At 44.6% G+C, this 16146-nt stretch overlaps 1 protein-coding gene across 4 annotated transcripts; it reads left to right on the forward strand.

Annotated features, from left to right (window-relative positions):
• The first annotated feature begins 1262 nt into the window (after nt 1-1262).
• ZNF662 (zinc finger protein 662) lies at nt 1263-13486 on the forward strand. 4 transcript variants are annotated; one of them, XR_015552202.1, is made up of 6 exons: nt 1263-1335; nt 3207-3333; nt 3977-4093; nt 6128-6229; nt 7440-8679; nt 9373-13486. XR_015552202.1 is itself a non-coding variant. In XM_087430804.1 (5 exons), the coding sequence occupies exons 2-5, from the start codon at nt 3300-3302 to the stop codon at nt 8465-8467; spliced, it is 1281 nt and encodes a 426-aa protein (XP_087286930.1). In that variant the 5' UTR covers nt 1263-1335; nt 3207-3299; the 3' UTR covers nt 8468-13486. The 4 variants fall into 4 exon arrangements, 3 of the variants coding, with proteins under 3 accessions (XP_087286930.1, XP_004419634.2, XP_004419633.2); XM_087430804.1 differs by having other exon boundaries at nt 7440-13486; XM_004419577.3 differs by lacking the exon at nt 1263-1335 and adding an exon at nt 1342-1606 and having other exon boundaries at nt 7440-13486.
• Nucleotides 13487-16146: the final 2660 nt, after the last annotated feature.

Genomic DNA, 16146 nt, shown 5'->3' on the forward strand with positions numbered 1-16146 from the left:
GCTAAAAAATTGTTTTGTCACTCAGTCCATTTTTCTCCATCTTGTCCCTAAGAAAATCATGGGTACATTTGTCGTATGCTCAACCTTCCTAGTGATCTTACCCAGGGTAAGCGTCATTCCTTCCTTCTCAGTGCTCACAGACTATAAGCGAGTGTCCATTTACAAGCTTCTCTAGTATCCTCTTAGAAACCAACCAACCAACCAACCTAGGAGCTCATCTGAGGTCTCCTTTGCTCTGTGATTTTTCACAGGTATGGTATCTGTAAGCTTTCAGTACCTGGGGAGCTGTAAGGCATCTGAGCCTGTAGACTTGAATTCCTGTGAAGCAAACATCTTCTTACCTTGTTCACCCCAAGAAACTGAATATACAAATGGACAATGGCCAGACCATATAGAAAAATAGAACTCTGACCCACAATCTGCAACAACCTGTCCAGGAAGCCAAAATAATCCCTGTAGCAGTCAGCCCCAAACAGCCAGAATTTGATTAATATGCTCCCCCAACCAATCACATGAGATGCTTTGCTTCTGGTTAGCCCCCTATGCCAACAGTCTCCAATCAGAGCATACCTGAAGCCTTCCCTTTTTCCTACTATAAAGCGTTCCCACTTCTCTGCCTGACTTAGAGTCTCTGCCAAATGCAAGTAATGGTAGTTGACTCCCTTGCTATACCAAGCTCTGAATAAATAGACTTTGCTTATTCTCATGTGGGTGGTCATCTTTTATTTCCACAACTTTGTTTAAAAGTTTAGCTTCCTGACAGGTTGTGTGATGTTAGGTAAGCCATTTCCTCTCTTTGGGGCTTACTTCAACTGAAAACCTGGTTCAACATTGATTCATTCATTCTTTTATTCAACAAATGTTCCTTGGCACTTAAAGAAATTGGGCCCTAAGAGGCGCTAGACATTGGGCGGATGTAAGAGACGCAAAGATGAACGTACCAAGGACGTAATCTGCTCTCTGGGAATGTAGAACCTAGTAAAGGGAGGCAGATATATGAACAGGCATAGTCAACTATGCTGCCTTACATCGGTATCCATCCTACAAGGGTGCAGAGAGGTGAAGAAGGGCGGTCAGTGGGAAGAAGAGGGCCGGGAAAGGATTCCGAGAGGACGCCTCCTCCCTGACCGCCTGCTCGCCTCCATCCTTGCGGCGGCGCGCCGGGGCAGTCGGCGTCTCTGGGAGAACTGGACCACTCTCCCCTCACTCCTTTGCCGGGCAAGAAGGGAGGACCACAGAGACGCGGCGCCCTCCACCGTCCTAGAGAAGCCGGAGCGGCACAAGCGCTGCAGCCTCCACCTCTCTAGTGCGGGGCTCTGGCCCGCGCAGAACGTGGTGATCTGGGCGTGGGCTTGGCCAGGCTGGCGGGGCGTGGAGTCTGGGTGCTGCCAGGGTGGCTCCCGGGCGCGGGGCGGTTATGTCAGGCTCGCCCCGGTCCGGAGCGTCCCTCCCCGACACCGAGCAGCCCCGGATAGGGCCTGGCGCGCGCTCGCTTCCCCGGAGGGCGACCCGGGCCATGGCGACCGCGGCCTTGGCGAGCAGGGCCCGCTTCGGCCCTGCACTCGAGCTGCTGCCGGGACAGCCCGCACCGGCCCGGGCGCGCCCGGTGAGTGCGGGGCCGGCGCCACGAAGCTGGCTCGGCTCTGCCCCGGGCTCTAGGTCCAGATAAGGGGCGGAGAGCGGGCAGTGTGGCGACTGGGAAGTCGGGGTACAGCCCAGAGTGAGGGCCCGGAAGAACAGGCGGGGCGCAGAGTGGAATCGACACCCCTCAGACTTGCGCCGGCAGGGGAAGTACACGTGCAGCTGCACAGGCATGAGCCAAGTGCTGGGGCGGAGGTGTTCACAGGGCGCTGTGCGCAGCGACGAATTCCCAGAATTTCTGTGACACTGGTTTTACAGAGCTAGTTATGTTTGAGGTGGGTCTTGAGATGCAAATGAGTTTGCAGGCGCAGGAGGAAGAAATTGGATCTTAAGACGGGGAGCTGCAGGTGCAAAAGGGCACAGATCTGGGCAAGGAAAGGGTTCGGGTTCATAAGAGGGTGGTGACAGGATAGGGGATGAGGGTGGTGGTGTAAGAGATGATTCTTGGCAGGTAAGCTGGGGCCCTAAATGGTGAATGGAATTGTCTGTGGTGCAGAGGATTTGGACTTTTTTAGGTGGGCAAAGGTGAGCCAACCAAAGCCTTTGAGTCCTGGAATGCTGGGTACGTCACTGTAGGGACTTTGTTGGGCAAGGACTGATGTGAAGTGGACCAGAATCAGCCCCTCCATAGTATGGATATTGAGATCCTGAATGAGGCAGTGGCTGGGAATTATACGAAGTCTTGATGGCTCTGTTTGTTAGTACTGTTTGTGTTTCTTAAGGCAAACCGTGAGAGAGAAAGGAAAGAAAGGCTACAGGAGCTCGAGATCCCAGACGTATAGAAAAAGGGGACATTGGGACTGGGAGGTGGGTAAGAAAGAGCAGGGTGGGGGTTGGGTGGGGAAGTGCAGGGAGTAAACCCAGAGTTCACATCTGCCCCGTTGGTACAGCCTCCGGAGCAACCTGAGTGTTCTGAGGTGCCCTTAGCTGCCTCTTGGACTGGTGGCAGTGACTGGGAGGGAAAGAAGAGACAGGGTGCTACACAGGGGCAGCAGGAGTGACAATAGAAGGAAGTGTGGCACAGTAGATAAGAGCCAAAGTCAAACAGGCCTGAGTTCTGTCTCAGTCCTATAACTTTGGGGCAAGTTCATCTCTGAGCCTCGGTTTCCTCTTCTCCAAAATGGATCTAATGCCCTCTTCATAGGCTGTGAGGCATACACAAAGTAATATATGTCAAGTGCTTGGCACAGCCTCCGTAAATGGGCGTTGCCCTTGTTATGAAGCGTTGACAATCCTCGAAGGAGGACACATTGTGGAGAAAGGATGGCACCTAGAGCACAAATAGTTGTTTTGGGCGTAGGGAGGAAAAGGGAAAAGTTGCAGAGCCTCGTGAAAAAGATGAGAGGATGTCTGCTGAATTAGAAATGAAGAGACATGAGAAACTTGATGGCTAATCCCTTGTCTCTGTAGGTAGGGGCAAAAATTTGCTGCAAGTTTCCTTAGACAGACAAAATCCAGAAACTCAACAGGCATCCCCATCAGTACCTCTTAGTTCATGGCCTACCCCTTACTCCAGGCCCAGGTCCTGGGATTGTCCTAGGGTATTTAAACACATGTTGTTTCAGGAGTCACTGACCTTCGAGGATGTAGCCGTCTACTTCTCTGAGAACGAATGGACTGGCCTGGCCCCTGCTCAGAGGGCCCTGTACAGGGATGTGATGCTGGACAATTATGGGGCTGTGGCTTCCCTGGGTAAGGGTCTTTCCCTTTGGACTCTGTCTCTGCCTTTTAAAGTTTGCTGGCTTCTTCTTCCTCAAAGGCTGAGGAGTCTTTGGTAACTCTCACTTGAGCGGCAACTTCAGGATCTTGGATTCTTACTGACCCAACCTTAGCGGTTGCTGGGAAGTAGGAAGTCCTGGTATCAATTCAGGCCTCACAGAGGACTTTCTTGTCCCAGGATGAGAGCTGCCCACCTCCTAACCCATGTGCAGTGGGAAGAAAGCAGATTCCTGGTGCCACACCAAGACCTCAGTTCCCCATCCCCTCAGTTTGGGAGACTTGGCCCAATACCAGGCATCCTCATACAGATGTCTGGACTTGGGAGCTCAGAGAGGGAGAGACCAAGAAAGCTCAATTCCTCAATGAGTGAAATCATCTGTTTTCTCACTCACAGCGTTACTGAGCACCTCTTACTCTGTCTACTTCCTGACCTTTGTAAGCCTGTTGGCCCCTCTGCCCTGGGTCTCCTGCCCCTTTCCCTGGACTTCTTTCCTCGCGTTCGCTAGTAATTTCCCTTCTTTCCCCTCCTGCCCCTGAAGACACAGGCCTGGGAGGAGCCCTGGGATTGTTCTGTGTCACCCCACTCACCTGCCTGTCCCATTTCCTTCCCCTCAAGCAGCATTTCCATTTCCCAAACCGGCTCTGATTTCCCAGCTGGAGCGAGGGGAAGCACCCTGGTGCTCGGCTCCTCAGGGAGCTCTGGATGGAGAGGGCCCGAGGGGCATCTCCTCAGGTGAGTGAGGACACATGTGCCAGTCATCTGACCAGTTCCCTTGTCTTGATCTTTAAATTGTAATAGGTATGTGTTCTCCTAACCTAGTGCTGTGGACACCAGTGGGATTCCTTTTTCTCCTCTGTGTTCTTATGTTTTCCATCTTTTTGAGTCCTTGTTTTGCTCATCCTGGCTCCTCTGTGTGCCATCTTCATTCACCTGTTTTGCCTTTTCCCCATCTCCACTGTTCTTATCATGACCACTATTTATCTTTACTCCCTGACTTGTCTGTTTACTCTCTGATCTGAGATGGCCTTTCTACTTTCCCAGCCTGCTTAAGATTCTGGTTGCCCTTTGGAGTATTGTGGCCATCTTTATCATTAGAAATCAAGAAGTCTCAATAACGCCCAGCCAAATAGTTCCTATTCTTTAGGGATTTCTGGTGGGGAAAACCCTGACAAACCCAACACAGGGCTTTCCAGCTCCTAATTTCCTAGTGATAAATGTGTCCCCTTATTGCCTCCTTGGTCCCATTCCATCTTCTTCCCACAGGGGCTCTTCTGTGGGCACAGTGCCCTCAACTTCCCCATTCTCATAGTTCCTTGCTGTGTCTGGCAGCCTTTCCATATTAGGATACTCTTGATTGCAAGTAACAACTCAATTCAAACTAGCTTAAACAATAAAGATGAATTATTGTTTTCTGTAACTGGGAATCCCATAGGTAGCGTGGGCTGCAGGTACAGTTTTATCAGAATTCCAATCTCTGCTCTTCTCTGTCTCCTTGTGTGTTGGCTTTGTCTATAGTCTGGCTCCAGTTGTAAGGTGATTGGTAGTTGTAACCAGGGCTCTGCTTCTTCATACCTAGGCATAGAAACAGGGTGGGCCTTCTTCAGGCTTTAACCATTGCAAATCAAAGTCCCAAGTACTGCTCTAATGCACCATCTTAAGTCTTATGCCAGCTCTAAATCAATCACTGTGGCCAGGGACATATTGTGCACTGATTGACTTTGCCTGGACTGCTGATCCCTGAACCGGTCTCATGTAGTGAGTGGGATGGGATACCCTGCTTGGCTTAGACCAGTGGGGGCCTGCACTAGGAGTTGGAGTTGGGATCACTCCCCACCAAAGGGCATGGCTGCTCGACAATGGGGGAGGGATAGAAAGGATGTAGAGAGACAACTACAGCGTCCTTTACATTCCCTTAGGATCTCAGTGCTTACTCTCCCCACCACCCAAGGGAATTTCCCATCTTTGCTTTAGGCAGAAAGCTAACAGCTAAGTTATTCCTTGAGCAAATCCCTAACGCTGACCTGCAGCAGACCTTCTTGGAGCACATGTCCCTACTCAACGTCCACTTTTGTCTTAAAGAAGAGAATACTCAGGGGACTGACAGTTCTTGGCTTTAACAACATAAAAGGTCATCATTTGGAAGTTGTAGAATTGATCTGTTTCTTAGGAGGCTTCAAATGGGAGTTACAAAGAGACAGATCTTAGCTGAGCCTGAAGAATTTATTAGAATGGACCTTTGTAAATAGAGATGTCTATCGTTAGAGTAAGAAGTGACTTCTGGAAATGGCTAAGTGAGGCTATGAGGCCATTTCTTATGGATGCCATAGAGAGACCCATGGTTGATCCTTTGTGGAGAGAGTGGGCGATAGATAAATAGGAAGGAAGGAAACTAAGAGATTGTGGTTTCCCAGCACAGCCTCAAGAACAGCTCTTTGCAATTCTGTCCTATCCTGATTCTTTTCTATGTGAACTGGCTTTTACCTCCTAGGGGCAGGTGCAGAAGTGACTGTAGTCTTTCCTATTTCTTCTTGACATTTTAACATGAGTGATATGTTTTCGTATTTTTTTAGAACTGATGGAATTGCAACTTCCCTGTACCTCTGTTTCCTATCCTTTATATTCTCATACCCTCAAGTTTCAGGTCTTCTGTGTTACCAGTCTTTCCACTCACTTTCCTTCTCCCCTACCACTTCCATCTCTGCTCCTTTCCTAATGGGTCCCACTCCTCCGACTGAGCCAGCCGTATTTATATCTTGACCCTGGCAGGATATCCATTTCTAAAGCCTGCCGGGATCTCTCATCTTGAGCAGGTGGAAGAGCCATTGAACCTGAAACTGCAAGGAGAGAGTCCAAGCCTAATTTGTAATGGTAAGTGAGAGAGAAATGAGCACTTTTCTTCCAGTCATATGTTTTCCTCTATTTCCTTTGTAAAATGTTAAAATTCCATTTTACCATTTGTGTTCTAAACAAAAGAGCCGCTAAAAATCCCCAAATCAACCAATTAATCAAGAGGAAACTTAGACTCTAAACTTCCAGCTTTCATTTGGACATACTCAATTAATTAAATTTGGGTGGGTCTTGGGTGTTAGACTCAGACTGCATAGATGGCCTACCTATCTGGCTGCTATGGTCAACCAATATTTTAAAAGTAGGGGCCGGCCCCGTGGCTTGGTGGTTGGGTGCGTGTGCTCCGCTGCTGGCAGCCCGGGTTCGGATCCTGGGCGCGCACCGACGCACTGCTTGTCCGGCCATGCTGAGGCCGTGTCCCACATACAGCAACTAGAACGATGTGCAGCTGTGACATACAACTATCTACTGGGGCTTTGGGGGAAAAAATAAATAAATAAATAAATAAATAAAAGTAAATGCTGTATTTTACTCATTGTGTTAGTTGCTAGGGATCAAAAATCACATAATATATGACCCCTATCTTGGAAGAGCTCACAGTCTAGTGGGACATTATACATAAATGTATAATTACAGCAAAATGGCATGCTGTAACAGAGGTGTGAATAAGACACTATGGGAACAAAGAGGATGGAGTTTGCCCAACTCTATCTGAAGTAGTTTGGGGAAGCCCTTTTCCTAGTGGACCTGGTGTTGGGATTGAATGAGAAGACTCCATTTCCTTTTAGTGTTGAAAAGTATGAGGAAGATTCTTCTCGCTGCTCCCCTGTGTGTGACAAACTCAGGTTCCCCAGGTATACCACAAAATATTCTTTATTTCTGAACAGGTCTGCTGCTCTGAATCCTGGCCTGTTCTTCTCATGTTATAAACTGGAATACCTAGGAGGAATTCCATCTCCCTTAGATTCAATTCAACTATTTTCTGAGAACAGCCCCCAAGTTTGGTCTAGTGCTGGGAATCACAGCTTTCAGGGATTCTGTCTAGTTTCTGCCTATTGCTTTTGGTTGCTTTCTATGTGTTAGCCCTGTTTTGCCATTTTTAGCTAGGACAGGGGCACTTAGACACAGGGGTGTTACTTGGAGAAAAATGGACATATTAATACTACTTGTTGACTCTAGTCACTCTGTCATGAGTAATGATGACATTTGCAGCTCTAATTTCTTCTTTCAGAGGGTGTGTTGAAGAGTGAGGAAGAAAATTTTATTCTGAAGGAGGAAATTTTTGAGGAGGCACAGGAGCACATGGTGCTATCAAGTGGACCCCAGTGGTGTGGATCCCAAGAATTCTGGTTTGGAAAAACCTGGGAAGAGGAGAAAAGCAGGTTAGGGAGATGGCCTGACTACCCCAATGGAGGAAGTGTGGAGAACTCTACGAATGATATTATAGAAGTGATTGTCAAAGATGAGATGATCTCAGTAGAAGAGTGTTCAGAGAATACTGATGTTAATACTCACCTTGTTGTACATCAGCAAATTCTAAGTGAGCAAGTATTCTACACATGTGAAGAATGTGGCAAGTGTTTTGATCAAAATGAAGACTTTGATGAACATCGGAGAATTCATAATGGAGAGAAGGTCTATGGATGTAAGGAATGTGGGAAGACTTTCAGTTTTAGATCACATTGCATTGCACATCAGAGAATTCACACGGGGGTGAAACCCTACATATGTCAAGAATGTGCTAAAGCCTTTGTTTGGAAGTCAAATCTCATTCGGCACCAGAGAATACATACTGGAGAGAAACCCTTTGAATGTAAGGAATGTGGGAAGGGCTTTAGTCAGAACACAAGCCTTACACAACATCAGCGAATCCACACTGGGGAGAAACCATATACATGTAAGGAATGTGGGAAAAGCTTTACTCGGAACCCAGCCCTTCTTCGACATCAGAGAATCCACACCGGGGAGAAGCCTTATGAATGTAAGGACTGTGGGAAAGGCTTTATGTGGAACTCAGATCTTGCTCAGCACCAGAGGGTCCACACTGGGGAGAAGCCTCATGAATGTGCTGACTGTGGGAAAAGCTTCATTTGCAAAGCACACCTTATCCGACATCAGAGAATCCATACTGGGGAAAGACCCTATAAATGTAATGACTGTGAGAAGGCCTTCAGTCAGAATTCTGTTTTGATTAAGCACCAGAGGCGCCATTCTAGAGAGAAATCCTACAACTGTCAGATCTCTCACCTTGAACATTAGAGAATGCTTAAGGGTGACACTTGTTTATAATTCTTATGCTACAGGAACCCCAGAGACAAAATGAGATGACAGTCCACAATTTGCTATACCTCGAATAGCCAATATTATCTTGCGCCTTCTGAACAGATACCCTGTACTCTAGCAAGACTGGTTCCCTTGTTTAACCACGTTTATACTAGGCAACATTTGGTTGAGCACCTACTCTGTGTCAGGTACTGTGCTAACCACTTTACATACATTCTTTAATTTTTCTTAACCCTATTAAGGTAGATACTCTTACCTCCATTTTACAAATAAGAAATCTGAGGCTGAAAGGGTTATAAAACTCATTCAAGTTTGCTCAGCTAGTTATGGATTGGAACCAGGTTTGTCTGACTCCAGATTCTGTGTTCTTTCTTTGTGCACATTTCTGCTTCTGTCTATTGTTATTTTCTCAAGTTTCCCTGGGCCAAAAGTTTCCCTTCCTTATCTAAGACCACAGTTCTTTCAACTGAGCAGACCTTTCTTCCTCTTCTGCTTGTAATCAGTACCACCCAAGTTGGTATTTAATTATGTGCTGCCTTATATTTTTCTAATTGTCTCATGTCTGTTAGTCCAGCTAAATGTCTGCATCTAAATGGCTCTTTGATGATCTAACACTGCATTTCTTTTATGTTTTTCAGATTTTGAAACTTATTTACTTTTGATTAGATATAACAAGCTTATGATAAAAAAAATGAAATAGTTCAAAAAGGTGTTCAGTGAAAAGTAAATTTCCTTGTCACTCCTGTCTCCCAGTCCTCCTCAGAGACAATCATTGTTACTAGTTGTGTATCTTTCTGGATATATTCTTTCTACACATATACAAGTATTTATTAATGCTGCTTTCGTAAGTCTACCTCACTGGAAACTGTTATTTGATGTAGATGACATTGCAGTTACATTGTCAACTCCAGGACCTCCTCTTCCTCAGAAGTTGTGATTCTCCTGAGATCACCAAGGTAACTTAAGGAAAGCAGTGGAGGGTAATCCGGGGTATGCAATCTTGGGAGACCTGATTGCCCTTGTGTTATAAGAAGTGCTCTGAGACTGGGAAAATGTAAACCAAGTGGGAGATTTTTTTCATAAAAATTTGTGTAGCTACAACAATTTAGGATTTGTATCCTAAATCCTCTCCCAGTCTATCCCCTTCTCATCACCCTAGTAGCCCACGGCCCAAAGTAAGCTGTGGGGCCATCACCAGGGGAGGAAGAAATTGTCGCTCTCTGATGATGGTTAATGCTCTGTTAGGTAGCCTCAGCCAGTTAGCAGTTGCAATATAATCCAGTGTCTTGCCATCAGAATCACAAATGCCCTTCCTAGGTCCAGGATCAAAGATAAAACAAATGCTAGGAACACAGGTTCTCCACAGCAAATAAGGAGAAAGTGAAGCATTCCAAAATTAACTAACTATACTTGATAGCAGGAGTCTATAAAATAAAACATTAATATTTTTAAAAGAGGATACAGGCTGTTAATACCAATTCTGAAGAAATGAAGGATATTAGATAATGGTGTTAACCATTTTATTTTATTTATTTATTTTTTAATTTTATTTATTTATTTTTTTCCTCCAGAGCCCCAGTAGATAGTTGTATGTCATAGCTGCACATCCTTCTAGTTGCTGTATGTGGGACGCGGCCTCAGCATGGCTGGAGAAGCGGTGCGTCGGTGCACACCCGGAATCCGAACCCGGGCCGGCAGCAGCACAGTGCGCGCACTTAGCTGCTAAGCCATGGGGCTGGCCCTATTAACCATTTTAAAGGGTTAGAAAACCAAAGGCCCTATTCAGAGGAGAAGAATGCTGGCCAAAGCAGAATTGAAACATCCATTCCAGACTCTTCACCTTTAGAGCCATTTTTCATACTGCAGTTTGCCTCGTGCTGTTTAGGCACCCCACTTTATAAGCTCCCTGCCAGTTAATATTTATTGTTGACTAAGGAGCAAAGTGGAGAAGCCAGAGGCCTTCTTGGACCAAACTTCTTCCTGAAAATTACAAACATTAATAGCTCTAGAGTCCCTGATTGCTGAAGCCTAGGCCATGTAATAAGAGAACTTGGCCTAGCATAGTTCAGCTAGGGTAACCTCTAATAAGCAGTAAAAAATTTATTTTGTACTACATGGAACCAGGAAATGGAAATGAGTGATGTGAATGTGTTTGGGGGAAGTAATTTATTAAGCAAATATTACTGAGCACCTGGCTGCATGCAAAGCGCTGTGCCCGGTGCTGTGTAAACAGTAAGTCAGACCTGCCCCTGCCTTCCTTGCACATAGACCGACCAAAAAAATTAAGTAAATAAAATTATTAAAAATTGCTAAGTGCTATGAAGGGAATAAACAAGTTACAGAGAGAGAGAATGTTGGGGAGGGACCCTCTTTATATAGATAGCTAGGGAAGGCCTATCCTAAGAGGTAACATTAAAGCTAAGACTTGTAGGATGAGAAAGAGTTGCTTATATCAAGAACGGGAAGAACAGCAAGCAGAGGGAACAGCTGTGCAGACTCCTTGTGTGAAGAGTTTGGCATGTTCAAGATACCGAAAGGTTTTAGCTATAGCGTAATGATCAAGGGTATGTGTGGCACAGTTGGGTTTGTAGGATAGGTGGGCCAGATCATTCAATTCCATCCTGAGTGAAAAGAAGCTGTTAAATGGAAGCCATGTCAATGGAGGAATGACATGTTTGATTCATATTTTAAGATGATCACTCTGGCTGCTAAGTAGAAATGGTTTATAAAGGGACAAGAGTGAAAGGAGAGATCATGTCGGAGACTGCTGGCAGTCCAGGTTGGAGAGGATAGTGGCCTGGAGAGCATGGTGGTAATGGAAATGGATTGAAGGTAGATTTATTTTGGAAATAAAATCAATGACCTGCTAATGAATTGGATACAAGAAGTAATGGACAGGGAGGAACAAGGATAGCTTTCTGGTTTGTGGCATGGGCAGCTGAGTCAGACAGTGGTGCCATTTACTGGAATGAATAAGCCTGGAACAGGAATAGATTTGGGGAGGGAGAAGTCTAGAACTCTGTTTTGGATAAGATTTGAGGTATGTGTGAGATATGCATGGAGAAATTTCAAGGAAGTGGTTGTGTATACGGGCTGGAGCTCTAGGGTAGTCATATCTGGAGCTGTACATTTGGGAGTCATCAAATGAGCAGAAGGTATTTAAAGCCGTGGGAAGAAATGAATGATCCTCTAGAGCTGCACTATCTATTGCAGTAGCCACTAGCCACATGTGGGTATTCTAAAGTTAAATTAAAAATTTATTTCCTTAGTCACACTGGCCAGATTTCAAGCCCACAATAACTGTATGTGGCAGTTGGCCACCGTAGTGGGTGGTGTAGACATAGAACATTTTCATTATTGTAGAAAGTTCTGTTGGACAGTACTGCCCCCAGAGAGAGTATAGCAAACTATGAGGACCCAGGATAGAGTCCTGTGAAATGCCAATTCAGTATTTAGGGAGTTGGACAGGGGAAGGGCCAGGAAGTGATGCTAAGAAAGAGCAGTTAGCGAGGGATTGGCAATGTTACCAGTGGACACATTACACAGGCAGCAGTTGAAATAGGGTTGAAGCTTGGACCAGGGCTACAAGGAGGTTATCATTAAAATCCTAAATATTCATAAGCTCCCAGAGTGAGGATGATGTATATGCTAGATGAGGTCAGTATCTTAAAATGGGAGAGAGAGATAGTGAATAGGAATAAGAACCCATGGAAATGGAACCACTAAAGAGAAGAAACAGTTTGGACTTACAGAGGAGCATCATGAAAGTTGATCGACCCTAGGAACTCTCTCCCTCAAAGATGGAAATGTTTATAGACAGAGTAGTGGAATGGCTAGACAAATTTTAGAAGTATCACAATGAGAGAATTATCAAAATATGGCAAAAGATAGGTATTTCAGGAGGATTAAAAAGTGGCATGTGGAAATGGATGGACCCTACCAAGAGAGTTCCTAACTGGTCTTTTCTTTACCAGAGGCCCAGAGACAGGCACTTAGAAGCCCTGAGCCTGTATCAAAGTCTCTATAGACTGTGATGAAGGAATTGTAACATGGAAGACCTTCCAATTTGTAATGACACCTTCCACACATCTCAAAGTCAGAAGAGGAATAAAATTAATACTCAGTTCCTAAATTTTGGAGAAATATAAAAGGTAGAAATTTAAAATACTTTCTGACAAAGTGCAATTAACAATATATTAAAATGAAGAATTGATTATGGTAACATTTTGTCTTCAAAATTTTCAAAAGTAGGATTGGAAAGTGAGGAAATGTAATGTATAGAGTCATTCACATATTGAAAATTAGCTGGCCTGCCCAGAATCTCTTGGGGAAATGAATAATTAAATCCCTCCTGTTTTGCAACCCAGAAACAGCTATAGAGTTGCCTGTTTTAGAAGCAACTCAGTTTTAAATCAGTGCCTGCAATTCTGAACATGTCTTTGTGACCTTCAGTCAGAGCTCTGTAATGTTCATCTCCTATTTGGTTCCCAGCATCCATTCACCTTCTCTCCGGGAACAGTAACCCAAATATTCTTTGGGAAAACATCCTTTCTCAGCCACCTGGTTTGGCTCCACCCCCAACTTCATAAGTGGATCTTGTTTGGCCTAGGTCCATCAACTTATCCTATCCCTTTGGCCACAGAGCCAAAGACGTATGAGGAGAGATTTACTGCGCCTTCTGGAAGAGAGAGACTTCTTTGAGAGGGACCAAAGGAGATAGTCTCTGTTCTCCTCTGTGTGGTGTGTATACGTAGGAAGACGTGAGGCCTGGAACTGTAGCAACAATTTTTCTATTTGAAGGAGAGAGTCTGGAGCTTCCTGGTGCTATCATGTGGAGCCTAAGGATGAAGCAATACCAAAGAAGACAGTGGTGAAGCAGAGAGAAACTGGGTCCTTGGTGACATCATTTGAGCCACTAGACCAAACCTTACCTGAAATAGACCTACCTCTGGAATTTTCAGCTATGTGACCCAATAAACATCTTTTGTTAAACTAGTTAGATTTGGGTTTTCTGTCATTTATAACTTAGTCATACTGATACAGGCTTATATTTGAAAGCACTATTTTTTTGTACAGTACCTTAATGTCGCCTTTTTCTCTTGCTTGGTAGTCACACCGGGTCCTCATTTGTATCTCATCTCAGTTGCTTAGAGGTTGAGTATCTAAATAGGTGTCTCTCATGCCCTAAACTTAATTTCATGAATACCACCAGACTGATGTTTTGTCACCCCATAGCATACCTTCCAAACTTGATGAAAATATACTCTCAGTTTCAGATTCTCTAGTGGATAACTTCCTATCTCTTTGAGGTCTCTTCCAGGCTCCTCTACCCTACCTAGGTGAATTTTGGGTCTGCCATGTCACCTACATTTTAGTGAGGTCATTGTGGAATAACCAGGTGTTGATTCATGTCTGCAAGAGGCTTTGTTTTGTTGAACAATGTTCCAATACTTGTTGAGAAGGACAGAGTCCAGACCTATAGCAGATTCTCTGAAGTTGAAAGTCATTTCTGTGCCTGGTGATTGAGATATAAGTTACAGAGTGAAAAGTTGCTTCCTTACTTTATCAAAAAGAGAAAACAAAGAGAACTGGCTTTTACCATTGTTTCCCCCAAAGAAGGACTGTATTTGTCTAGTATAAGTGATACAGGTTTTGGGGTTAAGCAACTGCATTTTTCAGCCTTCACCCCCATTTCCAGCATACCTAGTCCAAGCTGGACTAAAGTGTGCTTAGCATGAATGAGGCTTGAGACCCACTACCTTCTGATTTCCACTATATTGTACCCACTAACATTGATAAAAAGTTATTCATTCATTTTCAAGTATATAACAAATAGAAACTTTATTCTGTTGATAATATAAAAAGTAATGAGAAAGAATTGGTGTGAGAGAAGAAGGCAAAAAGTAAATTTGTTGATCTCGGGTAGTGTCCTATACTATAGATTTCTTTTCCCCTTGGATGAGTTTCCTGCCCACCAGGAGTGGCTGCCATAGGCTTTTGACTCTGCCCCCTTCTCTTTGAGAAAATATTAATTCTGAATGTGTAGGATCTAACCACCAGGCCCAAATATATTTTATTATTTTCCTGGGAGGGTCAAAAGATACTCATGCAAATGGGGCTAAGCTCCCCTGATACGTCTGCCCTGGGGGTGACAGATCAGATTCCCTGATGTTCCTTTGAAAAATGCAAGGGTTTGTGAAGAGGGAAGAAGAAACAGAGGGGAGTGGTATATGCCAGAAACTGGTGGCAAGTAAGATTAAAAAACAAACAAGCCAGGATGTATAAAGTGAAACTTCTGAAAAGCTAACAGACATACCTGAGGGAAGCCACAAATGATGCTGATATGGAAGCTGAAAATCAACTCAAAGCATACGCAAGAGGTGGGCACGATCCATCCATAGAGCCTTGATGCCAGCTCAACCTGCAGATGGGGCTGGAGGCTGTTGCCCTGCAAAGTGGGAGCTGTTCTGAAAGACTAGTTCCAGTTCATGATAGCTACTCTCCATTTCCTCTCTCTCCACTCCGCTCATAGCAATTGGCTTCTGCTGCCACCAAACTCCTTGAGCTGAGGCTTCTTTGGCTTCATCCTCTAGAGCGTGTATCCCTGTTGATAATTTACACACCTTGAAAATGTCCTCTTGACTCTTGGGACACCACTTTCTCCTGATGTTCCTCACCTGTAAGTTCCTGCCTCCTTTGAGTTCCTCCACTTCTGTCCAACCTTTAAAGATAAGTAGTCCCCAAAGTATCCAATCTTGTCCCTCTTTGAACTCTATACAGTGTCACTAGGTGACAAGATTTTTCACCCATTTAGATTAAACTACATCTAGGTGCCGCAGATACAAAAATGAATTTATTATTCTTCCCCAGAGGTACACATTAACCTCTGTTTTCTCCACCACCCTTCCAGTCATCCAAGCCAGGAACCTTATGGAAACCTCAGCTGCTCTCCATCCTGCACTCTTACAAACAGTCTGATCAGGTTTTAGTGATTCCGTTTCACAAATGCAGCAGGTCTGTCACTTCCTTTCTGCCTCCTCTGCTTTATTTCACATAGTTACCATCTTAGAGTTTTGTGATAGCTATTGTCTTTTCAATCCCCTCTCCCATTCGAAGATCAAAATGAAAATGAAAATCTAATTATTATATCGCTGTTTCTGAAAATCCTTTAATGAGTCTCTGTTGCCTATAAAACAATATCCAAATTCCTCAGGTGAATATTGAAAACTAATACTGATTTGTTTCAATCTATGGTTTTACTCTATCTCCCCTCAATCTCCCACTTAGGTCTCAGCTATAGCCGCACTTCTCTGCTTCTACTTCTCAATCATGTCTTACTCTCTCAAGGAATGAGTGACTGTATCTATATAGATCAGTGGTTCTCAACTGAAGGTGATTTTGCTCCCCTCTCCCAGAGGACATCTGGCAATGTTTAGAGACATTTTCTTGTTGTCACAATTGGGGGGAGGGCTGCTACTGGCATCTAGTGGGTAGAGGCCAGGAATGCTACTAAATATACTACAACGCACAAGGCAATCCCCCACTGCAAAGAATTATCTGTCCCCAAATGCCAATAGTGCTAGTATTAAGAAAATCTTGTATAGGACAACGACATCTGGAAGTGTGTTGATCATTTCTTTGAACCTTTAGAAACT

This window comes from Ceratotherium simum, chromosome 5, assembly GCF_057802395.1.
Source record: "Ceratotherium simum simum isolate JZ-2026a chromosome 5, ASM5780239v1, whole genome shotgun sequence".
Taxonomy (NCBI): Eukaryota; Metazoa; Chordata; class Mammalia; order Perissodactyla; family Rhinocerotidae; genus Ceratotherium; species Ceratotherium simum.

Excerpts from the sequence above, each read along its gene's own strand:
- ZNF662 (XM_004419577.3), top strand. The coding sequence starts at position 1,418 with ATGTCAGGCTCGCCCCGGTCCGGAGCGTCCCTCCCCGACACCGAGCAG. Across the intron at positions 3,334-3,976 it reads TGGGGCTGTGGCTTCCCTGG|CAGCATTTCCATTTCCCAAA; the intron begins GTAAGGGTCTTT and ends CTTCCCCTCAAG. Across the intron at positions 6,230-7,439 it reads TCCAAGCCTAATTTGTAATG|AGGGTGTGTTGAAGAGTGAG; the intron begins GTAAGTGAGAGA and ends TTCTTCTTTCAG.